Below are 18,424 nucleotides of genomic sequence, written 5' to 3' on the forward strand. Positions count from 1 at the left end.
ACCAGTTGGCCTCTGATGGTAACTGTGACGGAACTGAGGCACTCCCAGCTGGCAGCCTCACTGTCCTTACAGCTCTAATCACAACAGGCAGAAGGCCAGGTCTCCCTGCAGAGTCATGGCTGTGCTGAAAAACTGAGAGTTCAACACTGGGGGCATTTGCTATCGTCAGACCAAGTGAAAGGGCTTGTAAAAGGAAATGTCTCAAAGCCAGGGCAAGCAAAGAGAGGCTTAAAAAAAAGAAGACAGACAGGTGAGTACTTCACACACCTGTGGGCTGAAATGACTGTAGGAAACAAGGATGGGCTATGCATTCAAGCCGAGTAAAGGATGAAGTCATGGGAGGTGAGCAAAGCCCTAGCTGTGTCTCCTCAACAAGCCAAGCTGTTTGCATTTCTCAACAGTTTGGTCTTACCTGCAGGCAGCAGCTGCATCCAGTGGGGAGCTGCACAGTCCTGCCATTGCAGTGGCCACGGAGCTCTCCGACCTCGTCACCTCCAGTGGTGTTTTCACCGGCATGATGGGACGAGGAATTCTGCTCCTTGTGCTTATGGCTCTCTCTTCTCTCCCCAGCAGTGCAGCCCTCTTCTCTCCCTTCCGTGGGATGGAGTCATCAGAGTCATGGGTGTCCTCCTCAGAACCAGTGGCTGACAGGGTTTCGGAGGCTCGCCGCCGCTCGTCGCTGGAGGAGGCCGAGGAGGAGGCACCTGAGGCCAGCCGGAGGAGGCGGCTCTGTCTCTTCTCCATCACCAGGCGAGCCAGGTCGGGTTGCTTTGCCCTCTTATAAAGCCTTTCTTTGGCTGAGAGTGAAGTTGAAAGGTCTGAGCCAGTGTCCTCCTCAGAGAACAAAATGGGTATCCGACTTCTATACCGGGAGCCCAGCGGCCTCCTGGGGCCCTGCTGGGGCGTCTCGAGGGGGGTCTCTGCTCGCTTCAGGTGTTCTGTCGCTGATGCTGCCTTCTCGAGGCCAGGCTCCCTTGTAGCCACCTTATCGGGCTCTTCCAAATCCAGCGAGAGCGCCGCTTTGCCGGAGAGCTCCGGCTTGTCCTTGGGAAGCTTTGGCATGCCGTTGGGAAGGGCCAGCTGCTCCCCCACAGTCTCTGAGGTGGTTTCGATGTGGTTGGCCGAAAGCGCGCAGCTCTCCGTCTCTGCCCCTTCCAGCCCGGAATGAATGCTTCCGTTCTCCACCAGCACCAGGTTGTCCTCCAGCTCCTCCTCGATGATGACCTCCTCGAACTGCCCCGGGGGGCAGTACTCCTCATGCCGCATCAGCTGCCCGCTGGAAGACATCACGTTTAGGTGGGTCTTCTCAGCAATGTGAACAAACGTGCGCTCAACTTTGGTGAACGGGGAAGAAGCTGTAGCCACTGCCACGGGAGGCTTTGGTTCCGATTTGAGGACTGAGGACAGGGTCCCTGGCTCAGACACATCCAGCTGGCTCCCCATGGGCTGCGGCCGCTCGCTCTGAGGTGTCAGTGCAGCAAGAGTGCCCAGATCAACTTCCGGAGGTAAGTCTGCGGCCACTGGAGACTTTTTCAGATCACCTGGTGAAAACAGCACTAATGTTTTTGAGCCTTCCTCCAGCTCCAGGTCCCCATCAGCAGTGGATGCTCGACCCTTGGACCCCTTCTGGTCATCAGCCAGGAGTGTGGACGGTGCACACTCCTGGCTGCGCTCCGTGCTCTTCTGACTCAGGTCGCTGCTGGAATCACTGTGCATGTCAATCTCATTGCCCTCCTCCTCCTCCTCCCCCTCATCCTGCTCATCTTCCTCCTCCTCATAGTCTTCCTCCTCTTCTTCCTCCTCCTCCTCTTTTCCATTCATTTCCAGATAAGGTTCCAGAGGTTTGCAAGGAGCAGTCAAGACAATATTTGAAAAATCAACTTTCTTTATCCGCTGGGATAACTTAGGCTTTTCCCAGTAGTTGCACATATCTTTTCTGAAGTCTTGATAAGGCAAACTCAAAGGGACTGCCTTGGGCAGGCCATTTATTTCAAATGACTTCAGCATGTATGCCTGCAGGAAGACAAATGTGACAAAAGAAGAGGGTGATTTAGCATTCAGACATAGCATTGACACAGAACACATCAGGACCAACAGCAGCAGGAAAAATCCATGGGAAGCATCTAATCCATCATGCTTCCAAAATACATTCCTGAGCAGTCATCACTCCATCATTTGATTTGTACATACCTTAGAGAGATTCACAGATACTTATCAATGAATGAAACAAAACATGCCAAAGAAGTTCCTTTGTTAGCAGTCTTTAACCTTGACATAAAAGAACCATTTTCAAGCAACTCCTCAGGATTCTTTCACATTTCCCAATCTTCTTCAGTGTTTGTGTATTTATTTCAGAATTTATGTATTTACATAGTCACTCCTTCCTTACTGGAACCACTTTAATGACCAGACCACAGTGAACTGAAGGAGCACCTCTGGGCTAGATAAATTTCCTGATCACTTTCCATTACCATCCACCATTGTCCCTGGGGCAGTAACACTTGTAGTGCTACTGTGCTCCTCTGGTCTACCATCCATCCCCCGTTCTGCTCCCACATCCCTGTAGCAATGCCTCATTCTGTCTCCTACAGGCTTCTGCTTCCATTAAAATCATCAGCAAGTCATGAAAGCTGGCACATACAGTGTCATTATAAGACCCTGGGGTGTCCGACCAGAAGTGAAGGGCAGACAGGACAGGAGGTGGGGGCACTGTTTCTCCAGCAGCCTGTGGCAGTAACACACTGTGAAATGACTGCAAATGATCCTACAGAAAAACAGTAGCTCACACACACATGCACACACTTGACCAAACAAGGCCAAAATAAATAGGAAATGCCTGTCAAGCATGGCCTAATTAACAATCAGTTGCAAATGAAAATCACATCGGCAGCACTCTGCAGAATTGATTTTAAACCAAATAATTTACAGCACACTTCTGTTAGGGCTTGCAAACTGTAACCTCTCCATAAAATCAACTGGTCAATAATACATCACATGCTACCCTTGAAAAGTCCTAACCATGAACAGCAGGGCTCCAAACATCTGCATTTTCCAGTGGCATTTGACAGTGCCAGAGGATATTTAGGCTACACAACTAAACATGCGCCCACTTAACCATGTAAGCTCCAGAGCTGCTAACAGCTACCACATTCACTTGGCTGTGGGAATGGATTTTTTTGTCTCCTGGGAGAAAAAGCCCTCAGTGGCTTTTCAGTCCAATGGCACAATTAAAAATGGTGCTGAAAATCTGCATGTGCTGTGCTTGAAATGTACTATTTTTGTGTTTCTGTACAACAGAGACATTTCAAATAGCCTCAAGCTGTTCTGCGTGGTGGTAAGTCGTTATCTAGTTAATATTTCTTTTTATATCTTATAAATTAAAACACAGGCTGGTTTTGGCAATACCTCTGGAATCCAAAACTGCTTCTCTTCTTTCATTAAAGCTGAAGCCTGGCCCTGAAGATGGCCCTGTATTAGCCTGGTTTGGGCTTTCACTGACCCACTCTGCCTTTTGTATCAGATGGCAGAAGTGGCACTTGGATTGGTAAGAGTAATTTCCTTTCCTTTGCAAAGGAAATTACTCACATGGCTTCTTCCCTCAGGCATTTCTTGGAAATTAGCTCATTCAACAGCCTAGGATTGGATGATGCATGTTGGCTGGGTTTGTTTTTCCCAAAAAATACATCCACAGTGCTATTCCTAGAATCCTGAACAAACAGATGCAATTCCCCCGTAGGAATGGGACCTGACCAACATCTTGCCTTGTGCTGAGCCCCCCATTGGAAAGAGTTCCACAACCCCAACAAGAGTTCCTTTGCTGCTCCACCTCACGCCATTTTCTAGATGCTGTGTTTGATTATGCAGATGGACAATTGCTGTTTTTCTTTGCATAGTGAAATATGCACCTGTGTAGATCTTCAGATCTCTTCCCAACCCTTGGCTTGTGTCATCTCTTCTGCTTTGTGGTCAAGGTGAGCTGAATCCAGCCATGCAGAGGACATCCTATATAGGCCAAAGATATGGTTTCTGTGCCCTGCAGTCTGCCCCACCAGCGATGTTGTCTCCAGCAAACCCTCTTTCCTCAATAGCTTTTCCCTTGCAAGACATCAAAAATTTTTCTGAGTTGAGGTAACACTAAACAATAATGTATGACATGGAGCTGGACAGCAGGATGTTGCTGTAAGAAAAATAGTAGTTCTTTATTTCTTGCACTCTGGTGTCTCTTTGCTACCACTAAGTCATGCTGTAGATAACTTTCTAACCCCCATGTATTCTACCTCTATAAATTCCTTGCAGTATTTAGGAAATGGACTGTGTTTCTGTCTGTAATTTCAATTTCTCCATGTATGCTCTACTTCCCTGTATGGACACTGCACCCTGAGCACAACAGTGACTGCTTTGCTTCTGCCTACCTTTGGGAGACTTGGACTGCTTCAGCTGCTGCATGCAGTGCCCCAGAACTGCCAGAATACACTCCTCGAAGCAGCCCGAGACAGTCGCTGCCTTGCCACTTGTAAATGCACGGCGGAGTAAGTCCAAATAACTCAAATATCCAGCTACAAGAAACTCTGCTGAACAAGGTGTTCCCAGTTTGAACCCCTCACTAGAGAAACTTGGGTCCTGTCTTGACAGTCTTTTGTACTACATCACACTCAGCTGCTCTGGGACTATTCCCCAAAGGCCAGGGAAGAACTTTTCTGCTCTGCTGTACTAATGGGGAGGAACTGAGGGAAGATGTCAGAAGATCAGAGTGAAGAGGCTTAGCTTGTATCTTAAAACTGTAGAATAAAAAAGACACAAAGAATCTCTGGAGATCTCTTCTCCAATCACCCCTCAAAGCAGGACCAACTTAAAGCTGCCTGTGCTGGGCCATATCCAGCTGAGTTTTTCGTACTTCAAGGATGGAAATCTCACAATCTCTTTGGGACCCTCTCCTGGAGTTTGAGTCTCTTCATGGTGAAAAAGGTGGGGGGTTTAGGATCTAATTCCTATATCTAACTTTCTTTTCATGCAACTTTTGTTCCTAACATCCTTTCATTGTGCACCTCTGAGAAGAGTATGGAGTCTCCCTCCATCAGGCAGTTCAAGGAAGAAAAAGGAGGCCACAACCAATCCTGTTTTTTTTTTTAAGGCAGAACAAACCCAGATCTCTGAGCCTCTCCTCATGTCAGATGTTTCTAGTTCTTGGTCATCCTGGCAGCCCTCTGTCAGGTTCAGTCTCCTGTGAGCAAGAACTATGCCATGAGCTCAGGCAGCCACATTCTCCTGCCTGTTTGACCTCAGATCTCCACTCCTGGCTCTCTCTTGACTTGTTAGTCACTTGTCCAGAAATGCTTGTGGCATTACATATGTCTGAGTATGTGCTTCCCACAAAGTCTGCATGTTTCACCTCTTTAACACTCTCTTAATAAAACTTAAATTATTGACTAAGGTTGAAGCGTTTGTGAGTGCTGCCCAAACAAATATTTTAGAACTCTACCTACTTTATGGTCAAACCTAGAAACTCCCAGGTGGAACTCTGTGGAGTTTCACAACAGAAGGCAACTGGGTTTCCAGAGATAGAAATAAAATCTGAAAGAATGTGGGACTGTTCAGGGTCTACAAAACTTATCAACCTTATAAAAACATTAATACCACTGCCCTCTTCTGAGTTCATGAATGTAAAGGAATGCCCCCTACCAACATAGCACTTGTGACAGATTTGGAAAAAAGAGGCATCACTTGCCTTATAATTCATCAGTGTGGCCAGCAAACAAACCAACAATGGTATTTCATCATGGATTGTCAACAGCTCTTTGCTAATACTGCAACTTCAGCTGCTGCAGTTCCAAACATTGTTGAGATGGTGACACTGCCACAAGGTCTGCTCATACTTGGCTGACTGCCCTAGAATTGAAGGGCATGCTTTTCATAACTCTCCTCTTTGAGCATGTTTTCATTATTGCTTGATCTCTTTATGGACTACTGAAGAAAGGAAAATCATGGGAATGATGTAAGTGCACATGATTGTATCATAATTATTAGTGAGTGAACTGAGATTGTTCCAACAACTCTGTCCCATACACCCAGCCGACCTTATTCACACAGAATGGGGATTCAGTGGGCATGGGTCTCAGTGTAATCTATGGCAAAAGGGGCCAGGAAGGATGGAGACACCACTGCAGTTGGGCTTATCCAGGCTTTTTCTTCCAGACCATCACCTGCCTGCACAAACTGCTCTCTGCCTTTGAGCAGCTGGAGTCTTGTGATTCACCTGCATGAGGGGAATTTCCACCATCCTTTCCACAGGTACCAGAGCCTTCACATGCCTTGAATTGAAATCACAGTGTGGCCTTCCCAAAGTACATAAAACACATCTCTAACAGTCACATAACTTTGTTTCTATTCCCAGATGTGTCTTAACTGCAAGTTTTTAGTGATCACATGCGTAAGTAATAATGGAACGCTCACTGTTCTTACCAGATCTCCTTCAATTCCCTGTGCAGTGCTCCCACATACCCAAGGATGAGCAGGGGACACCTACCCAGAGCAAATGAAGTAGAAAAGTGAAGAAAGAAAGCAAATAAAAACCCCAGCCATCAACAAGATGCTGCCTTTGATTCTTTAATAAGGTTTTGTTAGTATACAAGCTTTTTTTGTTTGTTTGTTTTTTTCTTTTTTTTTTCTTTTTCCCGATTGTCTGGATTAACATACATGGATTTAAAAAAGGCACAAAATCCATTGCACAGCTTCTGTTTCATTTGTTTTTTGATGACATTGCCTGTTCATTGTGGTTTCAAGTGTAGGATTTTACAGTACTCTGCAGCATTTACAGCATGATCTACATACAGGTAATCAACGCATGCTTTTATACAGGAGACAGAATTAAAATTCTCTCTCAGTATTTCTATATACACAATAATACAGTCTTTTTCTTCTGAAAAAAAAATCTTTAAATTGGTCTTGCATGCTTGGTATACCAGAAGAATTAGTGCAAGCATATATTACAGTGTTATTGCAGTACAAAAAGGGGTTGACCTTAGGCTCTAAAGGGATTAGATAAGGAAGAATAAAAAGACTCGAGGAAAACAAGCTTTGGATCCCTTTAGTCAACTATGTCCTTCCAAATGGATCCCTACACAGTACTGCCTTTAAAGCTACAGCAGGCTGCGTCCCCTCCATCTCCCTGCTGCCTTCCCCCTGAGACAAACTTCCACAGCTTCTGCAAACCTTCTGTCCCTAGCAGTCCATGAGGACTCCTGGCAGCCTGAGGAATCCCTTCTGCTGGACCTCTTAATACTGGAGACCTGCTTGAAGGGGACTGCACTGAGATCCACTGCTTCAAGCAAACTCATGTCCCAGCAGATGGAGCTTCTCAAGCAAACCAGGAAGCACAACAGGTTCCCTACAGCTTTTGTCTCCTCTCCGTAGCAAACACCACAGAAACCCACATTCACCTCCTACTCAAGTAGCAGTTGGTTAAATATGGTTTGGACTCTCCTGCTTAGCAGCAACAGAAGTCTAACAAGTGACACAAGGTAATGCAAAGGAAGGATATGCTGGTCCCTGAGATTCTTTATGGAAGCTGAAAAGTCTGAGAAGCAGAAATCAAGTTCTCAACGTGACATTAATTGTTCAACTGGGAATGGGAAGAGGCCTTAGTCCTGAGAGATGCAGATGGCACACAGACAGCAAGAGCTATAGTCCAGTCTTCCCTGTAACAGCTTTTATTTGGATACTATCAGGACCTTAGCATATCCTGGAAGTGACATTATCCTCTGCCAATATAGACTAAGCTTGATTGGGACTGGGAGATCTGGCAGGATTGACAACAGTGTGTGGAAAAAAACCTAGAATCTGAGTTTCTGAAGCAGCTCTTCCTTCAATCCAGCATCAGATGAGGTAAAAGTAGCAGGGGGTCTTAGAGCTGCCATGCTTACTTGCAGGATCTCCATGTTCCAAGAATCAGCACCATAAATGTGAGAGATGTTCTTCTATCCAGCATCTTACCATCAATGCTCCACAGCCTTTTTCTTCATTCTTTTACCAAGGTGAATAGGACAATCCAGTCCTGTGCTGGATAAGTGCACTGCTCCTCTGTGTTTGTGCTTTCATGTGTTAGGTTTGTGCCAGTTTTCCTAGCGTCTTGGATGGAAGCAAAAGCTCTGTAAGGGTGGGACGCCTGCCACTCAGCTTCTCAACTCTGTACCCACCAGTGTCTCCAGTGGGAGCCAACACAGAGCTCCCTGTCTGAGCAGGCACGGGGACCACTTCATTTGTATCACTCATTGGAGACTCGGGAAACAGTGAACGAAGTGGAAGGAAATGATAATCCAAAAATTCCTCTAGTCCCTAACTGTAAAGGCAACTTAATAGCAGCAAGAAAGAAGAATATTCTGAAAGCTAAACATTTTCCTAAGTCATAAAAATAACCAGAAGTCAGCAGCGCTGAATAAGAACCTGATCTGGTAGGGGTTTTCTAGGAAGGACCACGCTGAAGGGGCAGGAGTCCCATAGAAATCCTCCTTATCTGACTTGTTCAGAGGAAATTTGCCATTACTGTGTTTCATGTTGCCAGGTAATTGCACTCATAATTAAACTGAGAAACTTGTTAGAGTTGTTGGAGGAAACCCTGGGGATTTTTACGAGGCAAGTGCACTAGATGAGGTAACTCATTGAATCACTTTGCATATGAAAAAATAAAACCTCCAAACATAAAGCAATTTTCTTTTTGAACACTAGAAGACATGCAAGTGAATGTAATATGGGGATTGCTTCCAATCCCCAGGTTACATGGTTAGCAGCTTGTTCAAAAATGTACATTCATCATAACATCATTTTTTTCAATGGCAAGTGTGATATAAAGAAGTTGCAATACAGCACATAACACTTAGAAACATTTCCCAGAAATTCATCTTTGCGCTGTCCCCTGGAACTGCCAATGAAGGTTTGTGTTCTAGTGACCCAAACACAAAACACGTGGCATAAAAACGCAACAAAAAGCAAGGCAATGCCACAATGATCAGCCTTTATGTGTTTTATTTCATGTTTTAATATTACCCAAAATAGGTGTTTGCATACTATAAATTATGTCCCAAGTGCCAGCACTGTTCTCATCACCAGAATACTTTGCCACTGGCTGACATCAAAAGATGAGATATGTATTTATGCACATCACACTGAATGAAGAGACCTGGGCTGGCCCAGGTTGCTGAAATCAGACTTGCAGCATGCAGAGGATGCTGGGTGTACCAGATGCCATAAAGATACTTTCTGTAAGTGGCTGAGATTTGTTCTTTGCAACATCCTTTTCAGCATTTTGGGGTGTGCAAAGTGGCCCACTACTGGCACAGAAACTGTTCTGTAAGGCAGGACCACGTGCGACCGTTCGCACGCCACGCGTGGGTCACGCACACACAAGCACACAGACAAGCAGAAATGGAAGTTCCAGCATAAAGCATCCCAACACCATCCTGGGGACAACAGTGAAATCAGGAAGCACATCTGGCTTACTTTGGTCAGCCTCTCCAGAAATTATTTTCTCTTCCAGTCACTCTGAGGAGAGCTGGCCACTCTCCACAGGGAAGCAGGTCAAGAAAAAGGTACTCCATGTTCTCCAGCTGAGAAATAGCTGAGGCAATTTTTTTCATAATAAACACTAACAGGATTTTAGGGGTTTGCAAATTATCCACGGTTTTAAAGGCTTCAGACCTTGACTGCTAGGAAATGCAATTTTGTTTTTTTCAGCTAGCCTCTTGCAGCCCATCTGCTACTGCCAAGCAGAGCTAGACAAATATATGATAGCTATCTCCGAATTGCTCTTTCCTATTTTTACCAAAGGGAAACAAGAAAAGCAAAAATAAAAACAAAAGCATCTCTTTTGAATAGACTGGGATAAAAGAGCCCTTTCTTATTCAATGTGAAAGTAGCAAAATGGTCTCAGCTTCAGGTAAAGTTCTGAGAGTGTCATGAATAAACCTTTAATGACAACCATTAATAAAATGTGGCATTCATATAACCCAGCAGTTGACAATACAAATAAATTCAGTCATTGACGCAGAACTGCGTCAGTTACTATGTGGCTGTAATACAAATGTAACTGGATACCACAGAGACTCCTAAGGAAGAGATGCCAGACCCACCAGACAAACATGGTTGGTATCTGTCACCAATCCCCCCATATAAGCAGTAGAAAATCTTCTCTTTTCAAGAATAATCTTGTGTTGCTGTCAAGCTCTTAAAAGCTCCACATATACATACCACGGAAGATCGATGGCAGTGTGAGAGGGAAGGATGCTAGAAAACAGGAAAAGGACTGAACACATCTTTCCATACTTTCTGACCTTCAGTCTCACAGTACATCCATTTGTTGAACTATTTTACAAGAGAGGAGTGAACTAGAAATGGTTGTATTTTCTTGCCTTAATTTATTTACAAAGGATCACAGCACCAGATTCAAATAGTGCATTTTTCCACAAGAGAGCAAGGGAAGTTCCTGGTGATTTGCAGTCAAAGAAATGCCTCAGTGAAATATGTAGTATTTGGTATATAGGTCCCACCCACTGTCCTAAAAATTTTCAGATTATGAAAAAATATTCAGCCTCCTGAAATTTGCTTTGTGCAACCAAACATCTGACTTCATCCTGACATGTTCTGAAAAGGCTTTTCTTGTTGCTGACTCCCCCATGTAAAACAGCAAGGAAGTGACTCATGGGAAAAATAAAGCATTTGGGGATCTTTAGAGTTTAAGAGTCCATAGGAAGGTATGAATACCACAAGTGTTGTTTCTGAATAAACTCTGGAAAGGCTAAACTGAGGTGTTTGCTCTGGTTTCCCAGACTACAGAATGGTCTTTCTACTTGGCAGAAGGCTTCTACTACAAAACAAGTCACCAAGACTCTCAAAAGAGGCTGCACATGTTGGGGCAAAGTAGTCAGTGGCAAAGAAGGTATCAAAGCCTGGCAATGCTACTCAAATCAAAGACAAATGAGGTAGATAACCACTCCAAAGTGAAATCTTTGGAAGAAATGTTTGAAGCACAGAGCAGAGAAGTGTCCCAAATGACACCTGTTTTGTTTCTCATCTCAAGTGCTCACAGCCTAGGCGAGATAGGTGTGTGTTCACTGGCTTTTGAGCCACTTTTGGAAAAGAAACAGCCCAGCTACTGAAGAGCCACTCAACTTGTGTGCCCATGAATGGGCTGGGGAAGGTACTGAAAACACCTTTGCTTTTTATGGCTGATTAGTTCAAACAACAGGCCTCTTTCCAGAGGTCCTGTATCTAAAAAATATAGCAAAAAGAAAAAAATATTGTTGACTGGTTCTCAAAGGCATGCTGCATTCTTGTAACATCTGGGTCTGGCTGCTCCAGAAGCAGCTGGGAGAGCTGGGTGCCAAATGCAATCACAGAAGAAACAAACAGCTTGTTTAAAACAACAAGATACTTTGGTGGCTTAATGGCAGTGGCACAGGATTGATAAGGGAAGAACAGTCATTCTATCTGGCAAAGTAAAGAACACCAATCCCCAAGAAAGGATCCACCAGTCTGTGATATCTCCAGTTTAAGACAGGACCAGGAGGAAACACTGGTGTGTTAAAGTTTACAGGTAATGAAGAGTGTCAGCTCTGTTGCACTTATAATTGCCCTCTCCTGGCTGCTTGAAATACCCTATTTGGTTTGAAAGAAACCTAGTCACTCTCCGAGCTTCTAAGTTGGAGAATGGAAACAATAAATTTGCCAGCCCATAAAAACATCCATTTGGAAGAACTTGAAGAGTTTGCAACTGGAGTTACAACATTTTCTCACTCACAGAGACCAGGCACTAGTTTAAGCAGAGCTTGGAGATGTGCTCACAACACCAGAAGAGGTGCTCAGCCATCTATTTACATGGTTTGCAAATGCAGATGGTACCTGTGTCTTAAGGGAAAGACGATTGCCAGCCGTCTAAATTTATCTGCTGAGGCAGACCATAACTGGGGGGAGCCTGCTAAGTTCTAAGGATTCCAGGACTTGAAACTCATGCAACTGCCCTGAAAATGGAAGGTATCTTCCATTCTTGCTTTTGAAATCAAGCTGCCTTTAAACAGTTTGATCTTCACACAGATTCCATGTAGAGCAGACTCCAGTTGCCAAAACATGCCATTTTTTTGCAATTTCCTCCAAGGAAGTAAAAGGAATGGAAGGCCTCTTGGCTGTTCAAAGTGCTGTAGGGATTGTATGGGGCCCCATGAGCTACGCAATGCATAATAAACCAGTGCAGGAGACATGCTCTTGCAGGTTCTTGGGAATGGCAAAGGCAGAAGGGAGTGCAGGTATCTCGGGATGTAATAAGGATGTAGGGGATGAGATTCCATGAATGGCAATGGTGGTAAACCATGGGGTTTACCAACGCATGGAGTGGGACACACACAGGAAACCAAGGTAGAGCAAAAAGACTTTGTCATATGGGGAAGAGATGGGAGAGGCAAATTGGAACAAAGAGGCAACCAGATTGAAGAGAGCTTCTCAGTGAGGTGAAGGTAAGGGGGTTCTGCATGTGAAGTCTACCAGCAGCTTGGGGCTATAGCCAACTGCTGCTGATCTTGCACCCAGATTAAGATTTGAACAGAAGCCAGGTGGCACCTGCTGAGCAATGTCTCTGCTTACAGATCAATGACGAGATCCCAGAGAACATCAGCTGCCTTATCTCAATCCAGCCTGGAGGCCACTGTCCAAGTACAGCTTCTCCATCCTGGGTGGGGGAGTGTCAGCTGCCATTCGGCCCAACAAACACAACTTCTGAACAAGCTTGCCCTTTCAGAACAACAGTCCTGCAGCAGCCTTGACCAGCACAATGCCCAGGCTCAGACACACAACAAAGAGAAGGAGTGGACATGAGCGACTTCATCATGAAGAGGTAGTGTAAGGATGGGGTTATATCACCCATATGGCTGTTTTACAGGGCATTTCTATCTTACTTTCTGTCATCACTGCAACAAAAGAGACTTTAAATAGTAAAAGAGGTGATGCACTGTAACTCACATGCCTGCCCCCCAGCATAGGAAAAAATAATGGAAATGGTAGACAAGGTAAGACTCACACCAGGAAATTCATCATCATGGGGTAACGAGGGTACTCCTAATCAAAACTGGCATCTGCAGAACTACACCTGTGTCAGTGCAATTTATTTTCAGTCAACCCCCTCCCACCAGAACTGTCTCCCCTGAAAGTGAATGCATGCTGGCATAACCACATTTACCCAGTGCTAGCTTAACCCAAGCATTTACAGTAACATTTTCACAGAAATCATATCTCATTAGCTCCTTCCTGAGGGAAGGAGGCTGAGGAGAGAGCAATAAATTGGAAACATCTCCCGTTCTGCATAGAAAGAAAGTGAAAGGAGCCAAGAGGCCAAGATATAAAAAGATGGCTTTTATATGCATATACAAATGATGAACATTTGCTCACTGAAGTACATAATGAGATCCCAGCAACAGCTTCCTGTCCTGATGCCAATGATCTCTGTGAGGGAGTGGCAAATGCTCATTTTGAATTTGGATTCTGAGGAGAACAAGTGCTATGTACAATGGGAAGTAGAGTATCTCCCTCAGGATGCAAATCTCATTTTTGGACCCTTCTGATGAACCCAATTTACCTAAGAGTCTGATACTGAAAGGGAATTTTATTTCACTAGTGTTGATTCCCACTGGCTTATTCCATCTGAAGAACTAAAAAAACCCTACCAAACATAAAAGGACAAATAACTAGGGTAACTAACTTTTCAGCCCACAGCCCCACGATCAATTTGCATGTCAACAGCCTTCCATCAGTTTGGTTTTTTGCCAACTGATTTTGGATATATTTACATTTATAATTGCAGCCATTATAAATTAAACACAATAAATAAATGCAATATAAATGTAATATACATAAGTTTTTTTTTAGAATTGCACTGCAACTAGTTTCAATATTAATTTATTACATTTCCATATATATAAAAAAGACCTCTTTTCACATTTCTTTAATTTGCCAACTGTTCCTCAACAATATGTAGATTCCATAGTAATTAATACAGCATTAGATGAAGATGTTAAAAAACCCCTTAAAATTGACTATTTTTAATACTTTTTCCATAATACTTTAACATCAGGATTCCAGCCATTAGCACCAATTAATTTGTTGAGAATTAAATTGTAAAAGACATATTGATAATGAAATAAGACTTCCCATAAAACCCAGGTGACAGCAACATGTACAATTATTCTGGTATAGAGCCCAAATCTGATGGTTTAGAAACCAATATCCCACCTAACTGAGACTGAACAGCAAAGAATTCAGTGTCTTTTAATAATGTGTTTCAGTGGTTTATCACACACCTCTGTCTTTAAAATGAGCATCTTGCTTTTAGGTTCACCTTTGCTATTTTATCTTCCAGCACTTAGACTCATATCTTTGCCTGGCAGGTTAAAACCCCTCTTGCTCTATTCAAGCAGAGACATCTAACGGCAATCATGTCCCTTTTTAGATTTGTATTTAATGACAGACTGCATTTCTTCCATCTTATTCTACAAGGCAGGTTTTACAGAAGCATTCTTGTATCACTTCTTCTCTTTTAGGTTTTGAAAATATTTTACAAAAATTTCCATACAAGATTTGGATATGTCTAGTAGTGATCTCACCACCACAAAAGATCTCCCTCTGTTCATATCTTCTATTTTCCTGCTAATACACCAAAGAAGAATTTATTTATTCTTTTTTTGATTTTTTTTTTCTCCAGCAGTGGGAACTTAGATGCAGCTAATTACTTCACCTAACTGCCACCTCATTTTGGGAAACAGCATCTTCCAGGGCACAGTTTCTCTCATTCTGTACATGTGACTTACATCTTTCATACTCCAAGCATGACCTTGTCCCTGTGTGGATGCAATCATCACTTTGAACACAAGCAATTTATCGAGCAATTCAGATCCTTCTGCAGAGCCAGTCTGTCAGTAGTGTTTTATCAAACCACCCACCTTCTGTCACTGCAAACCTTCTTCTCAGTGATTTCTTTGTTCTTCTTGACAGCCACTAAAGGCATGGAATAGTGCTGAGTTAATGGTAGGAGGTCAGGACTCCTAATGAGAAACAGCCCCTCTTGTGAGAGATAGCAACATATAAACATATTTTGTTTTGTTTTCTAGTTGGCTTTCAATTTATTAATAATTTTAACTGGAAGAAAGTCTTACTGAAGTCTGTATAAATCAACCACTTTATAAATCAGATTTTTGAACTTAGAAAAGCAGTATCAAGTTTATGTGAGTAGCATTATGAGGAGTAGCATTAGTCAGATTACTGACCTTTGAAATTTATGTATGGAGCTACTTATTGGCTAGCCATTGCTTTTGTCAGAACAAAAGGCTTAGAGTTTATAAATATCCAGTTATCTAGCTTGTTCCCTTTTCTGACTGGCAAAACTAAAAATTGTTTGATTTTTCTTTAAAAATAGAACAAGAGTAATTTTAATTCCTAAAATTGTCCTCAAAAAGCGAACATCAGTGTTATGAACAAAAATTATTAAGAGTTACTGATTTAAGTCTAGTGCTTTCACAAATTCTATTTTTTCTGGAATCTGTTCTTCCATTAAAGTATCTAGTGAAGATGGAAAAATAATAACATCAGAGCTGAGTCTACTTAAGGAAATCATCCCTTTTCATGTCACTTTGAGAAGAGCAAAGCCTTGCCTTTTCTGGTATCTGTGCTCAACAAGGGAACTGCCAAATAGGATTAGGATAGTGGTTAACTCAACCCAAGTATTTTTTGGCAATGCCCAGTACCTTTTAAAAAAGTAAAGCTCATGAAAAAATAGCAGATAAAAATTTTGTCTGAACAGTAAACTGTCCTGTTCACACATGTTCTTGGGGCAAATCAAAAGAAATTGATGTCACTGATTCAAGAATGACTATGGGAAGAGGCTGGTCATACCTGTGCCAAATCTTCTTAAGGAGGGTGTGTTGCCTGTCCATCTCCATCCCTGCACCCCCCAAGATGGTCTGTCAGCATGTCAGCCTGCCAGACCATGTCCTGCAGCATGCAGACACACTGGAACTTCAGAAAGCACCACTCACCCTGTCTGGGGCTGCACTATCTGCTCTTGTTTATGGGAGGGTGAATCTAATATTAACGGAGCCTCAGGTAGGGCAGATGTATCTACAGAAAGCAGTCTTTGGGGGAAATTGTTTCTTGTAAGCCCACTGGAAACACCCTACCTATGCAGTGATACCTCCATGTCACAATTTCCTTCCAACACCCACACTTACTCCAACCCATTTTCACATCTGCCTGAGCTTTCTGCATGTTGTCTTTCCTGTATCCTATGCTTGTATATTTTCTGCACAGTATTTTACTTTGGACTTGCACTTCCCTAAAGCCCCGAGCACCAGCAATGACCCTTTCTTCCTTCATCTTAATATCCATACTGCCTGTTCTCCCAGAAGATGAGACCAAAGGCTCATGGCAATAGAAGACAGTTACCACATTCACTTGACTACAGAAAGTCTTCATACAGTCTGGTGTTTTACACTGCAATTCTACTGAGAAGGGCAATATATATGTGCAAACACAGAAAATAAGGATATTTATGACAATTTAAATTAACTTTGATCTCCCTTTTCTTTTGAGATTCACAGTTTTAGCAAAGGGCTTCATGGGCTCTGTATACCAGGAGCTGAGGCCACTTTATTTCTCAAATGAGATCTGTTATCACAGGCATTTCCAAGCAAGGCCAAGAAGCAGGACTGCTCTGCCATTGAAAAGCTGCAGTTGCCTAAAATTTCTGGAATTTAAAAACAGCGTAATTTACAGCTGGATCAGTAAGAAAATCTTTGCTATCCAACTTGACAGTCAGTGCCTCTGGGGGCAGGTAGGAAAATTTGGAGCAGCTTAGGAGTGGAGAGCAGACAAACAGTCCCACTGTCATGTAACAGAGGCACAGCCAGAGAGACAGGTATGTGTGGGCACTGTATGGAAACCAAACCGCAACAAAAGCAAGGGGATTTCCAAAGCCAAAGCAACAAAGAGATACATGATTGTAACTCCACAAGAGGGACAAACCTGAGGTCCTGCCTCAGGTGAGCTTTGAGTGGGAGTCTGCCTGTATCTAGATGGAGTAAAACCGCCTACAGATTCAGCCCAGTGTAAGACACCAACAGAGATGCTTGAACCGATTTGCTGAGAAGGTAACGCTTGCTGATACCTCCACAGTCTCTCCATTCCAGTCACAACTTGACAACATTTGTCGCTCGATTGCATGTGTTCAGCGAGGCAGCCCTGCACTTCCTAGCCCGAGGCCGCGGGACGCGCGAGCGGGTGTTTCAGATGAGCCCTGGCATCCACCTCTTTCACACACCACACGTTCACCATCTGCGTTCTCATCTTCGGCCTTGCTGCCGCCCCTCGCTCGGGCTGCTGGGAGGTTTAGAAAGGCAGATGTTTTCAGTCTCTGTGGGGTCTGATTGCAGGGGCTTTGGAAGTTACAGTACCTTAGGCCAGTGTTGTCTGGAATTCAATATTGCATTAAGTGGTGACACATTGTGGGTGGGTGGGATCTATTATTGCATTATGGAGGCCGCTGCTTCCCTGAACAGGCTATGTTTTGTGTGTGAAGCGGGCCCACACCTGCTGGAGCTGGGACCTGGAAATGCGGAGGACGGAAGGCATGAGTCTGTGGTTTCCTGCCGTGAGGGGCATGTGCCTGCGGTGGGGCATGCGCACGGGGCTGCTCTCCGCCGAACGGCTGCGCTGTATGAAAGTGCCACCAACGTGAGGGTAGTGTTCTGTCTCCAGGGTTGAGGAGGAGAAAACGGAGGACGCCAGTCTTCTCAGGGGGCTGTACCTCGGGAGGGAGTGCTGAGAAGGCCTGTCCTCCTCCAACTGAAAAAGACCAAGAAGAGTGGAGGAAAAGGTGTCAGGCAAAGACTTGACTCGCCCCTGGTTTGTGATGCGCATGCTGCGGACATCTTCGCTGGCGGATGAAAAATGCTTTTGCTCTACACAGGGCCTTACTTACTGCTCTCTATGGCTATCAGTTCCCAGGGATGCTACGGGCACCATGGAAGCCTGTCATTACAGGGGGCCTGCCATGCTCTCCCCAGCCACAGGTGGACCAGAGTGACACCAGCAGTGCCAGGCTCTGCTATCCTGTCCCCTCCTCTGGCTCTTCAGGCCACATGCCTCACCTCTCTGTTCCACTGGTAATGATCATCTTGGCATATCACTAGGCTATTCATACATCTTGCACATAGGTAAGAGTAAAATTCTGAACACATTTGGAAACCACATGAATGATAAAAGGTGAAACAGTGCTAAAATGATTATGTGTATTTGAAAGTGAGGGCTTCTCAGGAGCTCTTTCAATGACTCTTAATAAAACTCACTCCAGGGATTTGAAAAAGCAAGTCTGGGGGCTGTTAGTAGACTTCTCTTTTCT

General features: G+C 44.0%; 1 protein-coding gene across 4 annotated transcripts in view; it reads right to left on the reverse strand.

Moving 5' to 3' along the window:
* The window catches only part of TTBK1 (tau tubulin kinase 1), a 103,754-nt gene that overhangs the window by 7,384 nt on the left and 77,946 nt on the right, over nt 1-18,424 (reverse strand). For all 4 annotated transcript variants that reach the window (XM_031504273.2, XM_021534865.2, XM_031504274.2 and 1 more), the window contains one exon: nt 413-2,013. In XM_031504273.2, coding sequence (XP_031360133.2) covers nt 413-2,013 — 1,601 coding nt within the window. The remainder of the gene's footprint in view (nt 1-412; nt 2,014-18,424) is intronic.

Source organism: Lonchura striata, chromosome 3, assembly GCF_046129695.1.
Source record: "Lonchura striata isolate bLonStr1 chromosome 3, bLonStr1.mat, whole genome shotgun sequence".
In the NCBI taxonomy this organism is placed as follows: domain Eukaryota; kingdom Metazoa; phylum Chordata; class Aves; order Passeriformes; family Estrildidae; genus Lonchura; species Lonchura striata.